Here is a 25048-nt window from a genome sequence, read left to right on the forward strand (position 1 = left end):
AACAACAAACAACTTAATTTTTACATGATCTGAAATCCCTTCTCCAGAAAGGACACACTAAAGACATACCAAAAAGGTGACAGGTACGATGACAGGTTGCACGTACCCAGGTTGTGAATTTGATCACTGATAGGGGCACATATGGGAAGCAACTGATCAATGTTTCTCTCTCTCTCTGTCTCTCTCTCTCTTACTTTCTCTCTTTAGATATAATAAGTATGTTATCGTAGATGTAAAAGAAAATAGACAGCATTATTTAAGGTAAATATTGACCTTGGAAGAGAATCACTGATCAGCTGCCTCCTGCACATCCTCCACCAGAGATCAAGCCTTCCCTGCAACTCGGGCATGTGCCCTGACCGGGAATCCAACTGTGACCTCCAGGTTCATAGGCTGACACTCAACCACTGAGCCACATCAGCCAGGTGTATGAATATTCTTATCTCTCTATATAAAAGCCTAAGTGACCGAACGACCAACGACCGGTCGCTATGATGTGCACTGACCACCAGGGGGAAGATGCTCCATGCAGATGCCACCCCCTGGTGATCAGTGTGCTCCCACAGTGGGAGTGCCGCTCAGCTGACCGACGGGCGCCACACGCTGGGCTCACGGTTGGCAGGCGCAGCTGCGGCGGCACGAGCTTCTCCTGCCTCTGCAGCAGCGCACTAGTGAGAGAAGGCAGCGGCAGGAGCAGTGGGGCCGGGGTGAGCGCAAGCAGCTCCTGGCCCCGGCTGGGGCTCCTCCCCAGCCGCCTGCCACTTCACACACTGCTACATCCCTCAGGGGATCTCGGACGGACTGCCGGTTTCCCTGATCCCCTCAGGCCAGCACTCCAACATCCTCCAAGGGGTCCCAGACTGCCAGAGGGTGCAGACCAGGCTGAGGGACCCCAACGCCGCATAAATCCGTGCACCAGGCCTCTAATTCTTAATAATACCTGTAGGTATACAGGCCTTGTCAGTGCCTCAGGATAGCTGGCTATTTTCTATATCTGTCCTTTTTCTCCTTGAAAAGCTTTTGATTTCCACTGTACATGGAGGTGTCACAGACAGGGGCAGATGTCCATTAGTGGTTAGGAACCTGATAAGGTTCATTGCAACAATGTTGGAGAGTCTTGAATTAATATTTCTTTAAATGAACAAAAATGTCCTGGTGTTAAGTCATATTTTTATTGATTTCAGAGAGGAAGGGAGAGGGACAAAGAGAAAGAAATATCAATGAGAGACACTCATGGATCAGCTGCCTCCTGCATGCCCCCTGCTGGGGATCGAGCCCACAACCCGGGCATGTGCCCTTGACCAGAATCAAACCCGGGACCCTTCAGTTCGCAGGGCAATGCTCTATCCACTGAGCCAAACCGGCTAGGGCTTACTTGGTTTTTAAAGGAGACAATTTTAGGGGAGGTCTCATTGGAATATCTCAATAGAGGATTCATCGACTCCCCAGGTGTGTGCTTTGATATCCTGATGCATTACAAAGAGCATATACAGTGATCAGGGTCATTCTCTGACCAGTTTCACCTTAAAAAATGTCACTGGAAAGGGACTTGAACCAAGGGGAATCGGCCCAGACACTGTCTGGAATGTGTAACCCATTGGCTCCTAAGGGTTAGGGAAGATACGTTCTTGTGACTTATTAGTTGTGCCTATAAATTACTAGGCCCTGTTAGAGTCTCAGATTTCCCATTTCACTTGCCAAGGACTTTTCCTAGTTTTTTAATATCCTGCCTCAACTCTATAAACTTGGGGACTCGTATTAGTGTTGAATTCAACGCAATGACCATCAGTGGACAGGTACTAGATGCCAGAGACAATCAGGACCCAAGACACACACCCTGGACTCCAGAACCTGGACCATACGGCAGATCACAAACCCTAACCTGGACCCCCGGCCCTGGGACTCACACTTAAAGCGATTCCCCCGACTCCAGCATACTATACAGCACAAAAGTCAGAAACCAGATGCCAGAGACTGACAGCTAATTCTTAAGACCAGATTCCACACACCAGAATCTGAATCTATAGCTGCACTCAGACCCCACACAGAACCCAGGACACAAAGCCACGCCCAAAGAGACCCAAAACCCCGCCCAAAAAGACCCAAAACCCCAGACACACACTGAATACATATTTGACGTGAAACCACAGACCCTGGACATATAGCAGGGATCTATAACTAAGATGCCACCGCCACAATGTAGAGTTGGAGACAGACACCAGACCTCAGGTGCCAGATGCCAGATGCATGAACTGAACCAGATCCTCACGTTGCACACAAACCCGTGATTCAATAAAGAGAACCCATGTCACTCTAAGTCCAAGCAGCTAGTTTCACAAATACTTTTTTTCATGCCAATGTCAATGTATAAGAGAAAAAAATAATTCCAGAACTTCAAAATCCTACCAAATCCTGCAGTGTCACACACATAAGGCCAACAAAATTAAAAAGTAATGATAATGCTTACCTTTGCTGGCAGGTGTCCATGATCTCTTGGCTGCAGCAGTGTGAGAAGTTAGGTGTCCCAGCCGATAATTTCACAAGGCCGCTCTTCAAAACTGTGGGAGATTTAAAAAGCAATTATTTACCTCATATCTTGTAAATTCTAGCAACTGGAGTAATAACCAAATTAACATGATCAAATTAACAAGAGATGTAGTACATTTAATACATACACAAGGAAAACTCACATACAAATGAATGCCAAAGACAAGAAGGTAATATTAGGAACAGGAAATGTTAGAAAATGGGGAACCAGGGTCTTAGATTGTGGAGGTGAAATGGGTGATATTCAGGAAAAGTGCAGGATATGTGTCATGTTAATTTTGTTAGGTAATCTCAAAAACTATAGGATAGGATAAGGGGGAAGAGATGAGTATCAAGAAACTCTGGTAGCCTGGCCAGTGTGAGTCAGTGGTTGAGCATTGACCCATGAACCAGGAAGTCAGGTTCGATTCCTGGTCAGGGCACATGCCCGGGTTGTGGGCTCGATCCCCAGCAGGGGGCATGCAGGAGGCAGCTGATCCATGATTGTCTCTCATCATTGATATTTCTATCTCTCTCTCCCTTCCTATCTGAAATCAATAAAAATATATTTGAAAATAATGAAGGAAACATTTGAAAAGCAAATGAATGAATAAAAGCTACCTTGACCGGATAGAAAAAATGTATTGTGTTATAAAGCTACAGTAATTTAAAAACTTGGGTAATGTCCTATGAATAGAAAAGTTGATGGAAAAGAATACAAAGTCCAGCAATAGACTAAAATACATATGGAAGTTTGGTATAATAAAAATATCTCCTTAGACCAGTGGGAAATGGTGTTGGACAACTGAATGAGAAAAAAATATTGAAACAAAATCAACTCATTTCACTCATAACTAGTATAAAAAACTGAAAGCTACCTAAAACATAAGGGTACAAAGAGATCAAAAGTGAAAGAATGGAAAAATATATATTAAGCAAACATAAACCAAATAAAAATCCTAGCTAATAAAAGAGAAACATGCAAATTGACTGTGCCTCCGCTATGCCCGCAAGCCATGCCCACAAGCCAATCAGGAGCCAGCATGCAAATTAACCAAACCAAGATGGCGGTTAATTTGCATATCCAGGCGCAGAGCGAAGACTGAGGACAGCATAGAAGGAAGCCAAGTGCTGCAGAAGGGAACGAAGCTGCAGAGAAGCAAGCAAGCAGGGTGGCAGAGAAGGGAGGGAAGCAGGCGGGGCCGGAGGAGATGGGAGGGATGCAGGCGGGGTGGCGGAGATGGGAGGGATGCAGGCGGGGTGGTGGAGAAGGGAGGGAAGCAGGCAGGGCGGCGGAGATGGGAGGGATGCAGGCAGGGCGGCAGAGACTGCCACAGGAAGCCCTATTCTTGCAGGAGTCTTCCTGCAACGGGCCTCTAGTTATATTATAACACACAAATCTTGAAGGCAAACAGCATGACTATAAATAAAGAAAAGCACTTCAGATCAATAACTTTATTTTATCAGGAAGATCTACATTCACAAGCACTTCATCACATGAAATCAAAGTACACAGAACAGAGCTACAAGGGAAACTAGACAAATTTATAACCATAATACATTTATCACACCTCTCTCACTCAGAGACAGAGCACACCTCTTTCAGAACCAATAGCCTCCCACAAAGACCTCGGTGAAGATGTAAAAAACTTCAACAACCTGAGCAGCAAACTATTCAATGTTCAGAGAACCCACTGTACCCAACAACCTTTCCTGCTGAAAAACACAAATGTGTTATTCCCAATTTGCACACGAGGTGGCAGCAGAGGAGCACACTTCAATTATAGTTTATGAGGCCACACAGTACCATGAAGCAAGTTTCAACAAACGTCCAAGAATCAAAACTATATACAGCGTGTTTCTTGTCATTACAGTTAATCTAGAAATCAGGAACAGAAGGCACCTAGAAACTCCTGATATTTAAAAGTTATGAAATACAACTTCTAAATAACCACCAAATACATCACAATTCGAGTTAGAAAATAATTTGAACTGAATGATAATAGTACATACCAAAACTTACAATGAAAAAATGTGCACTCGTATATGCACATATTAGGAACTAGAAGCCCGGTGCACGAAATTCGTGCACGGCAGGGGGTTGTCCCTCAGCCCAGCCTGTATCCTCTCCAATCTGGGACTCCTGGAGGGCAGTCGGACATCCATCTCACAATCCAGGACTGCTGGCTCCCAACTGCTTGCCTGCCTGCCTTCCTGATTGCCCCTAACCGCTTCTGCCTGCCAGCCTGATCACCCCCTAACCACTCCGCTGCCAGCCTGGTTGATGCTTAACTGCTCCCCTGCCAGCCTGTTTGCCCCCAACTTCCCTCCTCTGCCAGCCTGGTCACCCCTAACTGCCCTCTCCTGCAGGGTTGATCACCTCCAACTGCCCTCCTCTGCCGGCCTGGTCACCCCTAACTGCCCTCTCCTGCAGGGATGATCACCTCCAACTGCCCTCCCTTGCAAGCCTGGTCCCTCTCAACTGCCCTCCCTTGCAGGCCGGGTGCCTCCCAACTGCCCTCCCCTGCTGGCCATCTTGTAGTGGCCATCTTGTGTCCACATGGGGGCAGGATCTTTGACCACATGGGGGCAGCTATATTGTGTGTTGCAGTGATGACCAATCTGTATATTACTCTTTTATTAGATAAGATAGAGGCCTGGTGCACAGGTGGGGGCCAGCTGGTTTGCCCTGAAGGGTGTCCCGGATCAGGTGGGGGTTCCCTTGGGGCATGGGGCGGCCTGAGCGAGGGGCCTGTGGTGGTTTGCAGGCCAGCCAAGCCCCCTGGCAACCCAAGCAGAGGCCCTGGTATCTGGGATTTATTTTCCTTCTACAATTGAAACTTTGTAGCCTGGAGCGGAGCCAAGCCTGGGGCTCCGGCAGCCATTTCTGTGGCAGTTAATTCACCTTCTACAATTGAAACTTTGTAGCCTTAAGCGGGTGAGCCCGGCCAGGGTGTGCAGAAAGCTTTGCTTCCCCTGTTGCCGCTGGCAACCCTGGCCTGCTCTCTCAAGCTCCATTCTGCCGCCATTTGTTTCAATTTGTTTACCTTCTATGACTGAAACTTTGTAGCTTGAGTGGAGGCTTAGGCCTGCAACGGCTATGGAAAGCTTGGCTTGCTCTGTTACCTGGGAAACCTTGCTCTCTGTGGCTGTAGCCATCTTGGATTGGGGTTAATTTGCATACTCACCCTGATTGGCCGGTGGGCGTGGCTTGGCTGGTGGGCGTGGCTTATGTAGCGGAGTGATGGTTAATTTGCATATTACCATTTTATTAGAGAGGATAACAGCTGAAAATTTGCATGCTTTGTATACGTATCAGGAACCTAGCCTGTCCAGTGTAGCTCAGTGGTTGAGCATTGACCTGTGAACCAGGAGGTCACAGTTTGATCCCAGGGCACATGCCCGGGTTGTGGGCTCCATCCCCAGTGGGGGGCATGCAGGAGGCAGCCAATCCATCATTCTCTCTCATCATTGATGTTTCTATCTCTCTCTCTTTCTCCCTTCTTCTCTGAAATCAATATATGTATATACCTAAAACAGTAAAATACATGGAGAGAAAACAGAACAAAGGAAATGTGTGTGTGTGTAGATGTCTGAAGGGGGATATACTTAAAACCATAGCAGTTTTTTTTTACTCTTGGGGTAGAATTTTGAATTAATTTTTTTTCTGCATTATTTAAATAAGCTGCAACAAACAAAGCCATTTTCATTTTAGGAAAATATGTTCTAGAGGAAAACATGGGATAATCTATAATAATAAAAGCATAATATGCAAATCTACCGAACGACAGAACAACAGAACAACCGTCCTGGAGACCTTCTGGATAACCACACTATGACACGCACTGGCGCCAGGCCAGCCAAGGCGGGTGCAATTTGATTGGTCAGGGGGCCCCATCATAGCCCCATGATCGCCACGCAGAGGGAGGCCCAGGCAACAGGGCTCCATAATCGCCCCAAAGAGGGAGGCCTAGGCTACCCGGTCGGAGGCGGCACTGTGGCAAGTGGGCGGGGACTCCCTCTGCACAGTGATCCATCTGGGCCCCCCCCCCATCCCCGCAATCCATTGTCCCACAGAGGGAAGCCCAGGCCACTGGCCAGCGACGCTGTGGCAGGTGTGCGGGGCCAGCCAGTGATGGCCCCTCAGAGGGAGGCCCAGGCCAGCCAAGCCATCGCACCCCATGCCTGTCGCCCGAAGAGAGAGGCGACCAGTGGGAGGCGGGGGGAGGGGGCAGTGCCGCAAAGATGGTAAGCAGTGGCAGCGGCGGGGGCAGGGCCAGCTGATGGCAACTGGGGGAAGGAAAGCCCCGATAGGCCCTAATCACTGGCCAGGCCTAGGGACCCTACCCAAAGGGCCCCAGATTGCAAGAGGGTGCGAGCCGGGCTGAGGGACACCCCCCACCCCCATGCAAGAATTTTGTGCACCAGGCCTCTAGTTTATAAATAATAAGCTAGATTGCTGTGGTGACAACACAAGTCTTTCCTTTCCTCGCCAAGCCTGGTCTCTTGGTCTAAAAGAATAGAAGCTCTTTCTAATTGTTTAGCCCAAAGTGGCTCCTTTCATAATTTGCTCTTTTTCATGTGCAATTCCAGCAGTTCTGAGAGGAACTCCTAAGCTTTGGGTCCCTGAATTTACCTGAGCCTGGTTCTAACATTTACAAGTGATGTTCTTTTGAACACAGAACAGACCTCTCGGCGTCTTCATTCTGTAAATTGTAAAATTCACGCACACACCCTTTATTGTGTTAATCCTCACCCAAGGATATTTTCTTCATTGATCTTGCAGAGAGAGTGGAAGGGAGGGAGGGAGAGAAAAAGAGAGAGAAACATCCATGTGAAGGAGATACATCGATGGGTTGCCTCCCGTACTTGCAGGGGATCAAACCTACAACCCAGACACATGCCCTTGACTGGGAATCAAACCTGTGACCCTTCGGGGTGCGGGCTGACGCTCTAACCACTGACCTACACCGGCCAGGCTGAATCCCTCTGTTTTATAGCTTTAACATTCGTTGCTGACAGACCGAGCCTCAGGGCCTGGGCTCTGCCACCGGAGAGACAGCAGGATGGGACAGCGCAGCTCAGTAGACTGACAGGGAGGCAGAGCTCCAGATGCTGGTGTTCAGCCGCAGGACTTGCCCATGAAAAATGGTCCCACAGGAAAGGCTCACTGATGTCCACCTGCCTCTTGAGTCAGGAAAAATCCTGCTGGTCGTCTTTTATCTGCGACCTACTGTTTGTCCCGTGTCCCAAAACCAGTTATCTTACGAGGCATGTTGACGCAACTGATCTATGAAGACATCTTTATCATCATACAAAGTTTACTGATGGTTTTGGGTCATTTACTAACACTTCTATGGCTGTTCTATTAATTAACATACAAATTTATGCGAAAAACAATGAGGTTATTTTTGGAATATAAATTTTTGGGAAATGGTGAAGCAGGGTGATATTTAGGAAAAGCGAAGCACACTTGGGAGGTTATGTTTATAAGAAAACCCCAAAGCAATGGGACATGTACGGGTGGGGTGGCTAGCAGGCTCCTGTTTGCACCTTAAGGTCTGAAGCTGAGGCCATTAGGCTAACATTCCCTCCTGACACCAGGCATCGCCATGGAAACCTCTTAGGAGAAATGGGGGAACTACAGATTCTTTCATAACTTACCTACCAGTTTAACATCAACATGCACAATGCACACCTGTGTCCTCTTTATTCCCACCTTTGGACAGTAAATAAAAGCTTCACATCCAGAAGCTAAATCAGTAGTCTTTGCGAACTTCCAAGCTTAAACTATCTATGTATTTCCCCCTTTAATCTTCACTGATTTTAGAGGATGCGGAGGAGATGGAGAAACCCCGGATACGCCCGGACCTGGGGTCAAGCCGCAATATTGTTTGTGTCCAGGACCAACCGAGTCACGGGGCCATGTTGTTGCAGCTGAAACCCATCTTCATTCCTCAGAGAACGTCCATTACAGCTGCGGGCGTGACACACAGAAGCCACAGGAGAGCCTGAGCGAGGGCTGTGGCTCCTGAAAAATGTCGTAGCGACAACGGGGAGCCGCCCAGAGCTGCCTCACCTGTGGTCCCGCCACTGCGCCACCTCACACCTCACACCCCTCGGCCTCTCCTCACGGCCTCCACGGGGCTCGCCTCAGCCTCGCTGGTGCCCACTGAGCTGCTCGCCTCACACCTCAGGACCCAGCCACGCGGCTCCACTCGCCTCAGGTCTACCAGCCGGCTGACTCATACCTTGAACCCCATGTGGCTCCAGTTGGGCCACCTTCCTCTCCTCAGGTCCACACCTCCACTCCCCTCTCACCTCAGTTCCCGCTCAGCAGGCACATCCGGGCACGTGGGATGCACAGCAAGGCCACGCCCCTAAGTCCCAGACCAGCTCCAGCCTCAAGTCTGGCCCCGCCCCTCATTCCAAACTGGCCCCGCCCCTCCATCAAGAAAAAGCTTTATGGTTTAGCCTTTTTATTTGTTGTTAATCCTCACAGAGGCTATTTGCATTGATTTTTTGAGAGAGAGTGGGAGGGAGAGGAGGAGACAAACACATCCATGGGTTGCCTCCCACCTGCAGCCCACCAGGCGGGAAATGGTGCCCTTGACCAGAACTGAACCAGTGACCCTTCAGTCCCAGGGCTAACGCTCTAACCATTGAGCAACATGCTAGGGCTGCAGCTAGACTTTTATCTGTGACCTGCTGCTTGCCTCATGTCCCAACACCATTTATTATAGAATGCACATTTTTTCTATTGACCTGAGGAGACATGTTTATCATATAAAACTTACCTTTGTATTTGAGTCTCTTACTACATCTTCTATTCTGTTCATTAATTTGTCTATTTAGCCCAGTCAGTGTTGCTCAGTGGTTGAGCATTGACCTATGAACCAGGAGTTCACCGTTCAATTCCCAGTCAGGGCACATTTCGGGGTTGTGGGCTCGATCCCCAGTGTGCAGGAGGCAGCTGATTATTCTCTCTCATTGATGTTTCTATCTCTCTACCCCTCTCCCTTCCTCTCCCTAAAAATCTATAAAAACATTTTTTGTAAATGTGTCCATTGGGAAGCAGTGCACTCCTGAATCCTGTCTGGAGGGGGTGGACCAGGAAGGCCTCTCCCTAGGACACTGGTTCTGTGGAAGCGCTGGCTTGAGAACAGCGGGAGAAAGTGCTCACAGACTCCAGCTGGCTGCAGTGCACCCCACCCCAGGCATCCCCTCTGGCTCTCAAACACTCGCTGGAACTAGACCCTTATCTCAGGCACCCCCCATCCCCCCACTGCCTGCACCGGGACGGACACATGGCATCCAGGTCTCTCCTTCCCCATTTCCGCAGGCGACAGCTGCCCATTAGATGCTGGGCTGGAGTCGGGACACATAATTCATCTCAAGGTCTCCACTGGCCCTCATGTCCCAGGCCCCTTTCCTCCTGTCCTCTTTCCCATCACATCCTGGTGAAAGCAGGGATGAAAATTCAGCTCTAGGTCTTTCTCCTTTTGCCAGGCAACCACTGTAACCACACAGGATGGCTGGAGCCGTGACACAGAGTTCTGCTCAAGGTCTTTCCTGGCCACGTACCCAACAACCACGGTGCTCTTCACAGCAGGTTGAAGCAGGGAGGGAGAATGTGCCTGCAGATCTCTCCTTGCCCATTGACTCATGGCTCCCTCAAAAGGTGTGTGGAAAGGGGATAATTTGTCTCCTGTACTTTCCTCACCGCTTACCCAAACCCACGCTCTGCCCCTCACATACTGGTCTCAAGGCAGAATGGAAATGTTGCCCCAGGTCTACTGCATTCTTCCCCAGACCCCCTCATCTCCTTCATAGCTGGTTCAAGCCAGGATAGAAAATCTGCCCCCAGCCCTCTCCTTACCCCAGGACTCCCTGTGCAACTCACACAGCAGACGACAGATATGGATAATTGAAGCATAGTAACCTCCATCTTGGGTAAAAACTGCTGTTTAAAATTTTAACCCTGCTATTCTGGCTTCTGTTAACGTTTGCTTGCTTAAGTAATAGGGAAAATAAAACTACTCCCATTCCAGAGAGACCATAAACTATGCCCCAGACAGAGTTGTCAGTGCTGGCACCAGGCCAGGCCTTGAGATATGGTCTCACACCCTGTCCCAGCACACAGGACTTTTTCTCAGAAGGTCCGGAAGTCTCACTCCAAATTTGGAAGACAAAGAACTGAAAAAGGTATATATAGGAAAGACTTCCTCTATTTGGGGACCCAGAATTTGAGAAGCAATATTTCCTCTGGGACCGCTAGCACTAGTGAAATGAAAAGGACTCCAAATGAATGTGGCTTATTGATTAAGGCATCTTCTGATTTACAATATAACATAATAAGAATAAAGATCCCTACTATAAAGGGCTCCTGATGAATAACTGAGCTCAAATTTAGCAAAAACAAAAACAAACAAACAAACAAAAAAACAGAGCCTTGTGTTCATTTCTACACAGGGGCTTCTCATACAAACCTCAATTCAGGGAGTGACCTGCAAATGTCCTACCACATTATACTGACTGATAAGTCGTCTGGACTGAGCAAAGAGGAGATGCCAGGACCAGATCAGAACACACAGACTGGAGCAGAGCGGAGCTGAAATGTGTCGCCTGAAAGAGAATTCATTTGGGGCAGCCTGACCCCAGGGCTCCTTAAGCCATGACAAGGACTCCAGTTGGCGTTGATCTAAAGACAAGGACCATCATTAACAGACACCAGACAGCAGAGCCCGGCTCAGGACCCCAAAAACAGACCCCAGTCCCACAGCAGACCACAAACCAGAAGCTAAACCTCAGACATCAAACCAGACCTTGGGGCATGAATGCCAGACACCAGGTGCCAGAGAATGACACAGGACACCTTCCATCAGGCCCCGATGTCATAGCTGCACGTGGACCCCACACAGGAACGCAGGAAACCAGCCACACCCAAACAGAACCCAGAACCCAGACAAAGAGCTACACACAATTCACCCCGAGACCACAGACACTGCAGTCGGAACTCAGGTCTGTGTTTAGGAACCCAGATCCCTAAGCAGGCACTGGACACCAGACACCAGTTACCAGATGCCAGACACAGGAGCTGAACCACAGGCCCCAGGCCTCACTCTGTCAGCAGGGCTCCAGAACAGGGGCCCAAGGGTCAGAAAATAATTAGAACTGAAGGATAATAAAAATACTACATTACAAGACTTACAGAGAATTGTGCAGTCTTAGTGCACATATTAGGAAAAGAGACAAGCTGAATATTTACAAGTTTTACACCCTTCTTGGAATCTAGAATAGTAAATTAAATCCACAGAAAGAAGAAAGGAACTGTGCATGTAGAGCTGTCTGGAAAGGCATGCACTTAAAACGAAAGCAGTTTTTAGCTCTTGTGGTAGGATTTTGAATTAACTGTTATTCTGAATAGTGTCAGTAAGCTGCAGCAAACAGAGCCACTTTCATTTTAGAAAAAAAGGACTAGAGGACAACATGGGATAGTGGAAAAGTGTAAGAACCTGGATTGCTGTGGAGAGAACACCAGAGGCCTTTTCTGTGGGCACCCAGTTTGGTCTCCTGACAGAGGGGGAAATGATTCCAAATGTTTTAGACCAAATTCACTCATTTTCTCATTTGCACTTCATGCGTCACTGCAGCAGTTCTGATAGAGGGAATTCTCTAAAATTGATCTGAGCCTGGGTCTGCATTTACAGGCAACAAACCTCTTAGGGGCTTTTTTATTACTAATAAATTTATCATTTTTTAAATATATTTTATTGATTTTTTACAGAGAGGAAGGGAGAGGGATAGAGAGCCAGAAACATTGATGAGAGAGAAACATCCATCAGCTGCCTCCTGCACACTCCCCACTGGGGCTGTGCCTGCAACCAAGGTACATGCCCTTGACCCGAATCGAACCCGGGACCCCTCAGTCAGCAGGCCGACGCTCTATCCACTGAGCCAAACCGGTTTCGGCTAAATTTATCATTTTTATACTTCCCACATTCATTGTTGAAGGACCTAAGCTAAGACTCTGCTCTGCTCCTGAGAGCCTGTGAAGTTGGCCCTCGCAATGCTCACGTAAACTGGGACCAGAACTGCACACTCCTAAATCCCGTGTCCAGTCTAAGGATGTGCTCACAGAAAGGTGGTCCCACAGGAATTCCTCACTTAAATTGGCACCTGATACCCCAGAAGCAGTCCAGGCACACACTCTGGTCCTCACAGGCTGGCTGTACCTGCTCCCCGCCCCAGCTCACCTCGTGTTTGGTCTTACAATCAGGCCCTCCGCTTGCATGGATGCACTTCACCTTCTGTCCGCCTCATAGCTCTCCTGATGTGTGGACTGAGGACTGTGCGTCCTGGCCCAGCTTCTCATCTCAGGTCCCGGTTACTGTTGGTGACGATCGGCAGGTAGCAGAATCTCAACGAATTGATGGAGAATGGCGGTTTTTCACGAAGTTCTATAAATTACCAATGAAGGAGTAGATATTAATGGGTTACATGAAATCCATTGGTGATAGATTAGGAAAGTGGGAGAAAGCAAAGAGGGGAAACCTCTGGGGTTGGGTAAAAATAAAATGATAGACACAGGCTTCTTTTACTTAGGTGGTGCGGGAGAGTTAACAGCCAACAATTAACATGATAACAATAACAATGAGGGACGTTGTCTCCACCCTGATGCAGTGGTTGTGCCCTGAGGGGTTTGGAAAAGGGGAAGTTACTACCCTGACCTGCCAAAGGTATGTTATCAGATGCCAAAAAGACAATAGGCTCAATTAAGACCAAAGTTGATCTTTGTCAGGACATGACTACCACCATAGACTGCTTTTTAATATAAAAAGTTTAATTCCGGCCGAAACCGGTTTGGTTCAGTGGATAGAATGTCGGCCTGCTGACTGAAAGGTCCCAGGTTCGATTCCAGTCAAGGGCATGTACCTTGATTGCGGGCACATCCCCAGTAGGGGTTGTGCAAGAGGCAGCTGATTGATGTTTCTCTATCATCGATGTTTCTAACTCATTATCCCTCTCTCTTCCTCTCTGTGAAAAATCAATAAAATATATATATTTTTAAAAAGTTTAATTTCAAGCCATCCTTTGTGGTTACGTTAGGTCTGAGTTTGTAAGGCCTCCACTCAGACCTTCCCTCAGTCAGGTTGGCATGTGGCCCCTTTTCATCCACAAAACTAAAAAATAATTTTTTTTAGTTTCCATATTTTACAATTTTTAGTGATTCACATTTTACCATTTCTGTCAATTTTATTTTTATTTATTTATTTTCCAGTTTGGACTTTTTGTCAGAATATAATAATGTCTACTTCACATTGTGTCATGTCAAGAATAATGCAGGCTTTGATTAACTTGATTAGATATGTTAACGAAAAAAACCATTGAAACCTGTAAAGAATTTTAGTGAGTTTATTTGAGCCAAACTGTCGACATATGCCGGGAAGCAGAACCTCAACGAATTGAGATTATGCTCCAAAGAATGGTGGGTTACATCTGTATTTATACATTGCCATCAAAGGAGGGACACAGGTGGGCTACATGAAATTCATTGGATAAAGTCAAACGGTGGGAAACCCCTGGGATTGGACAAAAAGTAAAATGATGGACACATACTTAGGTGGGTACAGGAACAATTAACAGGATAATGAAGGAATTTGAGGCATCTGTCCTGGCGCCTACCACATTTGGTTGTGCCCCAGGGGCTCCAGCAAAAGAAGGAAGTTACAAGTTACCCAGACATCTCACAGATATGTTATCTTAGAGGCAAAAAGGCAAATGGGCTCAGGAAAGAAGATCTAAGTTGATCTTTGTCAGGGAAGGTATCAGCTTAGGAATGACTGCCCACTATAACCTGTTTGTAGTTAAATATTTAATTTTCAAACCATCCTTTGTGGTTATTCCAGGTCTCTGAGTTTGCAAGACTGCCACGCAGGCCTCCCCTGAGCTTGTCAGGTTAGCATGTGGCTCCTTTCGTCCACAGATAACTGAAAGATGAAACAGAGGGCCGGAGACCATGGGATACCAGGATACTGGCTTTATTGGAGATCACCCTGCCTGCCGCCTTCCAGAGGGAAAAAGGGAAAAGAGAGAGGGCGTGCCACGGTGAACGGGCCTTTTGAGGGGAGAAAAAGAGGGGATGGGGCTTAGGGCACTCAGCACACGCTGATTGGTGGTTTCATATAAGGCACATGATTAGGCACCTAGGGATTTAGGAATCAGGGGCTTAGGGTATTTGGCAGGTGCTGATTGGTGATTCAATGTCCAGTCCATATAAGGTGGTCAGGAATGTCCGGCTGCAGGTGGAGTTTACGTCATACTCCGTCCATCAGTTGGGGGAAGGGAGGATCTATCAATAACCCCACTAGATTTATGCATTATTAAAAATGCTTTTGAGCCCAGCCAGTGTGGTTCAGTGGTTGTGAAACCAGACAATCAATGGGTCCGGGCTGCCTGTCACTACTTGCCCCAATCAAGCAGAGACAGGGTTGAATCACTTTTGAGCGTTTATTCCAATCCTGCCGGCAGCATGGGAGAGCAGCAGGTCATCCACAAACATCTGCTCTGCAGCCCCCATAAGCCAGCTGTTTATATGGAGTAGGACAGATTACATGGGAGGCAGGAATCACAGGCATAGAAAGTAGCCAAGGTGGGGGTGGCGGGGACCTGGGGCGGAACTCCATTAGGCAACAAGGTTGTTAATCTTTCCATAATAATAGGTAGTTCTTGAATGGGGATGGACCATATTCAAAGGTTGACTCCCAGATACAAGGTGGACTCCCGTGTGTGTGTGTGTGTGTGTGGGGGGGGGGGGGGGGGTTGGGAGGGGGGAGAAGGGGCATACAACTCCCAGCCAGTTTAGAATGTGCTTTCTTTAATTAGAACAAAACAATCACAGTTAGCAGATCATGATTCATATTTACTTTATTTCTTATAAATAATAATTAGTCCCCAGTATTCTATTTCTGCCCCTAACAGTTAAGCGTCAACCTATAAACCAGGAGGTCACAGTTACATTCCAGATCAGGGCACATGCCTGGATACCCAGTGTGGGGCATGCAGGAGGCAGCTGATCAATGATTCTCATCATTGATGTTTCTATCTCTCTTCCTCTCCCTTCCACTCTGAAATCAATAAAAAATATATATATATTTTTTAAAAAAATCTATTTTAACAGGTTGTTTTGGTATTTAAATTCCTCAAAGTTGAATAGTAGGAGCTCCTCGATGCCTCCATCAGTCTTTTTTTTTTTTTTTCCTCTTTATAATCATTACTAGTAGCCCATCTCGGGATATGGTGCGAAGGGTGCTTCCTGCCTCTTCATCTTCTGGGGGCTCCTGGCCGCCTCCCTTCAATCTTCACGTGGCCCCTCCTCCGTCCTCACCTGACTTCTTGAGAATGTTGAGGGGGCCCCGCCCCCTTACCCAGAGGTCACAGGTGAAGGAGTCACAGGCTGTGGGCAGCCTAGGGCTCCCTTTTTAGCTCTGCCCCATTACTGCTGTGTGCCATCAAGGAAGTCGCTCGCCCTCTCTGCTGCTCCTCACAGGAGTGTGAGGTGATTGTGTGTGTCTGCACCCCCACTTGCCCTGAGGGCTTTCGGCTCCCCAGTCAGCACCCCCGCCTCACCACCCTTCCCTCCCCCAGCCTTCCAGGGAGGCACGGGCCCCTCTGGACCTCTTGCATGGACTCTGGGCGGCCACTGCTCTCCTGTCTCCTTCCAATCCCAGCTGTCACAGTCCCAGCAGGAAAGAGGACACGCGCACACGGTTTTTTCTGGAAGGACTTTGCCAAAGGGACTGCTGACAGGTGTGAGAGCAGGCGGACAGCCAACCAGGGAGGTGGCACCCCGGAAACAGGTCCATCCAAGGTCTCAAGGGGGCGCTGCAATGCGATCACCAAGAAGTAGGCACGTGAACAAGGGGTGGGGGCACGTGATCACGCAGGCACTGAACAAAGGGGCAGGGCCACGTGATGGGAAGTAGGCAGGTGGCTGACCCCCAGCACGAAGCCTCACACTGAACCCTAACCCTAAAGCCCAGGTCCCAGCCTAAACCCTAACCCTTTAGCCCTGGGCCCTGACCCCTAACCCTTCCCTTCTCATGCTCCAGCTTTTGCTCTCACCCCCTCCTCACGGCGCTCCCACGGCCCCTCATCCCTGACTCTCACGGCGCGTTCACTCGAGAAGCCCCAGCAGCTCCGCGCGCACTCGGCCCGCAGACGCCAGGGCGGCGGCAGTGGACACGTGTCCGCAGTGGGTGCCCGGACTGCCGCCCGAGCTCGCAGACGCTGGGAGCCGCCGCACTTCACGACCCCAGGCACGACACCGGAAGTCAGCCACCCCCTTCGTCCAATCGCTTCCGGTCGGCTGCCCTAGGCGCCTTCCGGGACCCGCCTCCCGCCTTCCGGCCGGGGGTGCGGGTGGCACTGCACGCGGATGGCAATCGTGCGCGCCGGGGCGGCGGAGCTGGGCTTCGCGGAGGAGGCGCCGGCCTGGCGGCTGCGCAGCAAGCAGTTCCCCAGCAAGGTCGGCGGCCGGCCGGCGTGGCTGGGCGAGGCTGGGCTGCCCGGGCCCGCGGAGCTGGCGTGCTCGCTGTGCGGCCGCCCGCTGGCCTTCGTGCTGCAGCTGTACGCGCCGCTGCCGGGCCGCGCCGACGCCTTCCACCGCGGCCTGTTCCTCTTCTGCTGCCGCGCGCCGCCCTGCTGTGCGGGCCTGCGCGGTGAGCGGGGGCGGGGGCGGCGCGGGGAGCGGCAGGGAGAGGGCGGGGCCTGCGGGGGCGACGCGGGGTGCGGGCGCCGCCTCCCGGGGTTCGCTTCCCCGCCCCTTCGCCTCCAGCCCGACGTTTTCTTATCCAGTCGGTGCTCAGTGCGCCTGCTCGAGTTCAGACTTTAAAATGGTCCGTTTTCAGAAAGCGGAGTCCCAACAGCTTTTCCGCATTTTTCCGGTCTGTTGGGCTCCATGGTAACTGGATTGGCTGGAGCAAGCTCAGAGCCAGCTCGGTGTGGGTCCCCAACTAGTTTATAGACCTTCTGAAGACTTTCTTGTTCTTTTCCACTTTCCCCCCCCCTCTTCTTTCATAAGATAAGTTCACCGAAAGCAAAAATGGCCTTCTGTTTGTCTTTTACATTCCTGTGTGGAATGGAAGCTAAATGATTTGAATTGACATACTGATTTATTTAAAAATACAATGTTTCTTCTCATTTATATTAGTTTTTAGAAATCAGCTACCCAGGAAAAATGACTTTTACTCACACGAGCCGCCTCCTGAGGAGCCTCCCCCAGACACGGGAGAGTCCGTGTGCCTCCGGCTCAAGTCGGGGGCTCACCTGTGCAGGGTGTGCGGCTGCTTAGGCCCCAAGACGTGCTCTCGGTGTCGCCAGGCGCATTACTGCAGTAAGGACCACCAGGCTGTGGACTGGAGATCCGGACATAAGCAGGCGTGTGGACAGGCAGGTGAGTCCATCTTCTTTTTAAATTTCAGCTCAGCTTCATAGCACTTACCAACTCAGATTTTTATTTTGCCCAGAAAAGTTAGAATTAGGAAAGCTCTAATACTTCTCAGAAGTTTGGTAGCGACAACACCTTTGTGAAGGAAGAGCTGTGAGCCGTGGCCAGTGTGGCTTAGTTTGTCTTCTGGTGCAGGAAAGGTCTCCCGTTGGATTCCCAGTCAGGGCAGTCCTGGGGTTGCAGCTTGATCCCCAGTAGGAAGAGCTGTGAGATTCTGCGCACTCAGTTAGGTCTCCTAGGAGCAGCATTTAATGTATGGTCTACAATCTAAAATGTTGGAGCTATATATATTAATTTACTAAGAGAAGCTGTTACTATATTGGAATATACTTTAGAAATAGCACACTGTTAGACCGTTCTTAAAACTAAGTTATTACTGATGGTGCAAGTTACCTTTTTTGTTTCAGATAATTTGGACAACACAGTTCCAGATCACAACTTCCTTTTTCCAGAATTTGAAATTGTAATAGAAACAGAAGATGAGATTACACCTGAAGTTTCAGAAAAAGATGATGAACCGGAGATTATAGGGAGCATGGGTAAGGAGTCAGTTTCAGAACTTTATTCATTAAGTGATTGTACATAATGCTTGAAACAATGGGCTCAGAGTGTCCAGAAGAGAGGTGCTGACAGGAAAAACCAGCTCACTTTGGAGGCTGCAGTACAGAACTTCACAATATTGCCTCATCTGGTGACACCCTTTCTGTTCCTCCCACCTGGACACATGTCAGGCACATTCTGGGTCCATGAAGGTATGTCAGTCAGAGGAAGTGTGCAGGTGGCACTTGGGTAGGACTGCACAGGATGCTAGGAAATTGGTAAGTTCATCTGGGCCCAAGGTTTATTCCTCAGATCAAGATGGTGTACGTGAGAGAATGTGGGACACTTTTTTCTTTTCGTTTTTTAATTGATTTTAAATATGAATTTTTGTTGATTTTTAGAGAGAGGGGGAAGGAGAGAGAGAAACATCCATTTATTATTCCACTTATTTATGCGTTCATTGGTTGATTCTTGTATGTGCCCTGACTGGGATGGAACCCACAGCCTTGGTGTATCAGAACGACGCTCTAACCAACTGAGCACCCAGCCAGGGCCAGCAGGCCCTTTCGAAGTGAGAGGTGCTTCTCATTGACCCCTGAGAGGGCTGTCCCCAAAGTTGATCCTTATCTTATATAAATTTAAACGACAGACCTCGAATGCATTGCAAAAAGCCAATTTAATAAAGCAGTTAGAGCGTGTACCTTTAGTGAAAAAGCAAAGCAAGCAAACATGCATGTGGCTTAGGAAGCGCAGACAGGCTCTCAGCTAATGTGCAGAACCAGTTGGGTGGGGGTCTGAGCATTATATACTCTGCTGTCTGTAGGTTTCAAAATTCCTCTGCTGGATATTTTGATGCAGATCAATTCTCAAGGTCCCTGTTTACTTTGTTGTGGCCTTCCCAGAATTCATGAGAAGCGCCTGGCAACTTGACCTTGAGTCTGCTGGCTTCTCTGCTTAGGGAGTAAAATGGCCCTTTTTTCCTTTCCCCTCCCTCTCCCTTTCTGCATTCTCTCCTTAGGGAGGTTTTTTAACCATTGGCTCTCAGTCCTTGGCTGGGAAAGATAATGGCTTGTTAGTTACATGCTGACTGCACATTGCCCACACTGTTTGGGCTTGTATTAACTTTCCTGCCTTGGTTCCCCTATTCCTCCTACCCTGGGACCCTGTAACATGACCAGTTTTACACACACAATTTGGTTACTTCTCTAGAGCTGATCATACTCCAGAGCCTCTGCTGATCAGATACCTAAGAGGCTGATTGGCAGCAGCATTTATTCAACACTTACTCTGCACCAAGGGCTTCTGTGCATGACCTCATGAAAGTCACAATTAATTCGCAGCCCCATTTTGCAGTGCGGACTTTGAGGTTCTGGGTGTAACTTGTTTGGTCATGTAACTGACCCAAGTTGTTAGGTTTTAAATGGAGTTTGAGCTCACATCTCACTCACTAGAACTCAAGCTCTTAAGAACCACCACAAAATTAGATTTTAGATTAGAATGTTGGCTTACTGGTCTATATAGTTCATGTAAGGACATCAGAAATATATAGTAATACTTGTCACAAAGATTAACTGCTGTTGGGGACAGCAGTGGTACAGGTGGCTGGGGTCCTAGGAGCTGAGAGTGCAGAGGAACGAGCTGGCAGGACAGCTTAGCAGGTGGGCCAGCTGGGAAGAGAAGTGTGAGGAGATTTGAAGTAAGAGTCCAGGAGGCATAAGGGTGATAGTGATAAGAAGGGGTCATGGCCCGTCCTGGGTGGCTCCCTGGTTGAGCGTTGTCCCATGAATCAAGAGGTCCTCGGTTTGATTCCCAGTCAAGACACATGCCCAGGTTGTGACTCGATCCCCAGCCAATTGATGTTTCTCAACTATATTTCCATCTCTTCTCCCTTCTCTCTATAAAATCAATAAACATTTTTTTTTTAAAAAGAAGGGCTCACATTTGTTGAGTGTCCTAATGTGTGCTAGGCACAGCGTCCTGAGCCCAGGACTTGGGTCTGTTCTTTTAAATTTGAAACTTTAATGAAGAGAAGTGGTCACCAGGAAGGAACCTGGGTAGTGAATAGTGCTTCACGAGGCACCCGGAAATGAAGGTGGTCATGCAGAGCCAACCTGAAAGAACTTAAATAGGGAAAGCCCTTGGGAACATCTGGCTCTCGCTGTCTGATTCATTCAAAACTTAGTTGTTGTTTCAAACTGGCTGCCCTCAAGCAGTTTGAACTGTTGAGTCCTGGGGATTATCCCTGTTGACATAATGGTTGTGTTGATGGTTTTTAGGTGAAGTACCTGCGGAAGAATTGGATTCCATGGCAAAACATGAATCCAGGGAAGATAAAATTTTCCAGGAGTTTAAAAATAAAATAGCCCTGGAACCAGAGCAGGTAAAGTAGAACTCACATGGTTCATTCCCTCTTGTGTTCTGTTAGGGGTGTCATCCTTAGAAGCTGTCTCATCACAGCAGCCCTTCACACAAAGGGAAGGTGCTTTTCCTGTTCTGATCCTTTTAAGTTACCGAGAGAACAAAAGTTACACTATCATATAGGATGTGTTTTCTTTTCTTTTTCTTTTTTTTTGGCATTGTGAGAATGACTATATTATCTGCTCCAAGTCTTCTAGCATATACTGTGCAGTTGGGTCGTTGCACACACTGTCACTGTACACAAATACAGTTGCCTTTATTGGAAGAACCCTGTACACAACTCATGTAACTGCAGGGTTACCCAGTACCCTCGCCCCCCTCATAATGTGTGAATGAGCGTCTATGTTCCCCAAGGCCTCCCCAGCAGCAGTGGGCCAGTGGCACATCTGCTGCCTGAGCACATGTGACTGCTTTCACCCCAGCATCCGGCATAAATGACGAGATTCAGATTAAATTTTGATATCCTGAATTAGAGAGGCTGGAATCATTGCTTTGATAACATTAAAAAGGAATTAACTTTGAGAATGTGTGGGGTAGAGGCGGGGAAAACTCTTAGGTGAGATGTGGATGATCGGAATGTGATCCTAATTGATTTTAGATTCTCAGGTATGGCAGAGGGCTTGCCCCCATCTGGATCTCTGGTGAAAATGTCCCCCAAGAGGAAGATATTCCAGACTGCCCCTGTGGAGCCAAGAGAATATTTGAATTCCAGGTATGACCTTAAATAGGAATTATTTTACTAGGTAATTACCCTGCTTTATGTCTTTAAAACATTACAGAATTTTACCAAAGTAACGTATGCATGGGGTCTGAATAGTATTACAGAAATTGCACCACCATGAAAATCAGAAGGTTCCTTGCCCCCACCTCAGGGCTTAAAACTGTCTCTTGCTGCTTTATCTGGTAGTTTTTCCATCTCTAAGTAACAGGACTTTCCTGTCATTTGTAATTTTACTAATTTCCAGACATCTGTGGGCTTCTACAATAATGAGGGTTTACATGTGTTCGCTTTTACCATCTGGACCACCCCCACCTTCTAGTGCAGATACAGTTATTTTCAGTGTCTCTGTTAACTTGGTAATTTTAAATAATACATCTTCCAATGATCAGGGTCTGACAATGTACATTGTGAGAGGAGTGTTTTAGAACTTGCTCTATTTAGTGTTGATTTGTGGATTTGTTAGGAAAACAAATGCATGTATCATTAAGATACATTAAGTATCATTAAGGTAAATGTTTTTTCAAAAGAGATTGTTAGCATCAGAATCATTTTGGGGTTGGGTGGAAATCAATCCTCTGTGGATTCAGTAACCTTACAGAGTGGTAGGTAATACTTGTTCTGGGTAAAAAAGGGAATTATGAGGACTGTATCCAACACTGGTTGGTTCTTAATCCCAAACCTCTTGATGCCAAGATGAGCTGCCAGTGTGTGCGCGCGCGCGTGCGAAGCAGTTTCCTACTGGTGGGGCAGACCTTCACTCTTCTATCCAACTGCTGGCCTCCTGAGGTCCCTTTCTCTATAGACATCAACGGATTTCCTGTTTGCATTCATTATACTAGTGTTCCTTCAGTCATTGCACCAGCACCTGCTGTTCAAATGACAGAAAGTAAAAGTTTCCCAGATAGAAGCCTCAGTCCTGTTTTATGGCACATCCTATATAATAAAACCCTAATATGCAAATCGACTGTACAGCAGAACAACCGGTCGCTATGATGCGCACTGACCATCAGAGAGCAGACGCTCAATACAGGAGCTGCCTCCTGGTGGTCAGTGCGCTCCCACAGGGGGAGCGCCACTCAGCCAGAAGCTGGGCTCACAGCTGGCAAGCTCAGCAGCGGTAGCCGGAGCCTCTCCTGCCTCTGTGGCAGGGCTAAGGAGCAGCAAGCCGAGTGGTAAGGAGCAAGGGTCCCGGCCTGCGAGAGGGCACAGGCTGGGCTGATGGAACCTGCCCCCCCCCCCCCATGCACAAATTTCATGCACCGGGCCTCTAGTTAATAAAATTAATTAGATAACCAGCCAAGATAAATGGATCGGCCAGTCTTATATTTGGGAACTTTTTTCTCAAATGGAAGTGAAAGATGCCTAATGAAACAGGTTCTGAGGACAGAGCTGCAAAATATTTTTACAATGTTTAGTACGTTCATTACATGTCTATATTGCTGTGTAGCATGGAAACTTTACAGCTCAGGATCAGCCTGGCAGGGAAGGTCTGCTGAAGGCAGACGGTGCTCCTTGCCTGAGCAGGTCTCTGACTGTGTCGTCTTCTTCTCAGGTCATGCCTCAGCTGCTCAACTACCTAAAGGCCGACAGGCTGGGCAAGAGTGTTGATTGGGGTATCCTGGCTGTCTACACCTGTGCTGAGAGCTGCAGCCTGGGCACCAGCTACACAGAGGAATTTGTTTGGAAACAAGATGTAACAGATACACCTTAAAGACAAACCTCGAAAAGCCTTACAAGTGCTCATAACCTCTTAAATCTTGCAATTCCATTTTTAGGATGTTATCCTAAGGGAATAATTGTACCAGAGAGAGAGGTACAAAGATGTTTTAGGCCTTATTCACAATCTCTAATAAAAGTGGAATATGCTAATTAGACTGGACAGCTGAACAACCTTCCAGACGTCCTTCCAGACAAAGCCGTGGGAGCTGAGGCGGTTAGGGGTGATCAGGCAGGTAGGCAAGTGGTTAGGGGCAGGCAGGCTAGCGTTTAGGAGCCAGTGGTCCCGGATTGCAAGAAGGATGTCCAACTGTGGGGTCGGGCCTAAACCGGCAGTCAGACATCACCTGACGGGTCCCATATTGCGAGAGGGAGGGTGCAGGCCGGGCTGACACACACACACACACACACACACACACACACACACACGTGCACAAATTTTGTGCACCGGGCCTGTAGTGTCTTATTAAAAGGTCCAGTAACAGGGAATTACATAAAATTTGGCGTATCTATGCAGTGGAAAGCTGTGTAGTATTTGATGCAGACCTGTATGCACATCCAGTAAAGTACAGATCTGGACACCAAGATACCATAATAGATGGTATTCCTAGTCTGATCATATTTTTTAAAATATTTGTATCTGTGTCTTTATTCCCTTTTTCTAAGTGTTTAGTTTAATGGTTTCACACATGTGTTGACCTGCAATGGAATAAAACTTTAAAAAGAAAATGGGTCTTTTGTGAAGAGTGAGAAGTGCTGATCTACAGAAGGTTGTGTCCTAAGCCAGCCCAACTCTTGTCATCACCTGCCATCCCCCCCCTCCCCTCAGACCCTCCTTCCTCATGTACAAACACATCACACAACTCAGTTGCCTCTAGAAATGTCAAAACATTTTATGGCTCCTGCAGAGGACATCCATCACGGCTGCCAATCCATCCACTGCCCCAGACCTTTGCTTGGCCAGACCAGACAGTCTGGCCCTACCAACCTCCGACACTTCAGAAAGCAAAAAATGTGTTGTAACGCTTCCGATAATCATATTTGTGGTAGTGTATCAGACTGTTATGTGTATAATGTGAAATGACTGGGATATTTTAAATCATCCCATGTGTTTTTAAACATGAAGAATTTTCAATGTAGAGGATAATAAAAGTATTGCAATGAATATGAGGAAAAGGGAAATGATTAGAATTTCATCATCTGCAACCCCCTAACAAATAATGAATCAGTAAGAGCGACAACCAAATATTTGATTCCTAACAAACACACACTCAGCCTTGACGAAGGAGTCAAGCATCTGGATGCAGCCCCCACCTGTAGGAGCTGAGACGGGACACGGAACCACACCACGAATCAGCAAACAGCCCAACACAAGGAGGATCCACCAGCCAAATGGCCTGAAATGTTAAGGAAAAGAGATGGAGGGAAGACTTAAGGAATAAAACAGATGTGCTGGGACAGGGTTAGGGTGAATCACAAGGCAACATCTCTGGGAAACGAAGAACTCAATGCATGACCATGATAGACTTGTTTGATGGGTAACCTTAAGCCTCCGGCCCGTTCTTCCATTCCCGTTGCAACAGACAATGAAATGTTGATTGAAACAACAAGCACACAAT

The 25048-nt window shown here is 47.9% G+C and overlaps 1 protein-coding gene across 2 annotated transcripts; it reads left to right on the plus strand.

Annotated features, from left to right (window-relative positions):
* Positions 1 to 16906: 16906 nt before the first annotated feature.
* On the plus strand, positions 16907 to 24914 carry PDCD2 (programmed cell death 2). Of its 2 annotated transcripts, none has more exons than XR_013813920.1 (6): positions 16907 to 17246; positions 17738 to 17980; positions 18442 to 18573; positions 20851 to 20954; positions 21599 to 21704; positions 23266 to 23398. XR_013813920.1 is itself a non-coding variant. In XM_079779694.1 (6 exons), exons 1-6 carry the CDS (start codon positions 16964 to 16966, stop codon positions 23422 to 23424), a joined length of 1035 nt encoding a protein of 344 aa, XP_079635820.1. In that variant the 5' UTR covers positions 16907 to 16963; the 3' UTR covers positions 23425 to 24914. The 2 variants fall into 2 exon arrangements, 1 of the variants encoding a protein (XP_079635820.1); XM_079779694.1 differs by having other exon boundaries at positions 21591 to 21704; positions 23266 to 24914.
* The last annotated feature ends 134 nt before the right edge of the window (positions 24915 to 25048 follow it).

This window comes from Cnephaeus nilssonii (genome assembly GCF_951640355.1).
Source record: "Cnephaeus nilssonii genome assembly, chromosome: 9".
NCBI lineage: Eukaryota > Metazoa > Chordata > Mammalia > Chiroptera > Vespertilionidae > Cnephaeus > Cnephaeus nilssonii.

Bases quoted from the DNA above. Each gene is read 5' to 3' on its own strand.
- PDCD2 (XM_079779694.1), top strand. From the start codon at position 16,964: ATGGCAATCGTGCGCGCCGGGGCGGCGGAGCTGGGCTTCGCGGAGGAG. The intron at 17,247-17,737 runs GTGAGCGGGGGC...CATTTATATTAG, and splicing joins CTGCTGTGCGGGCCTGCGCG to TTTTTAGAAATCAGCTACCC. The intron at 20,955-21,590 runs GTAAAGTAGAAC...AATTGATTTTAG, and splicing joins TAGCCCTGGAACCAGAGCAG to ATTCTCAGGTATGGCAGAGG.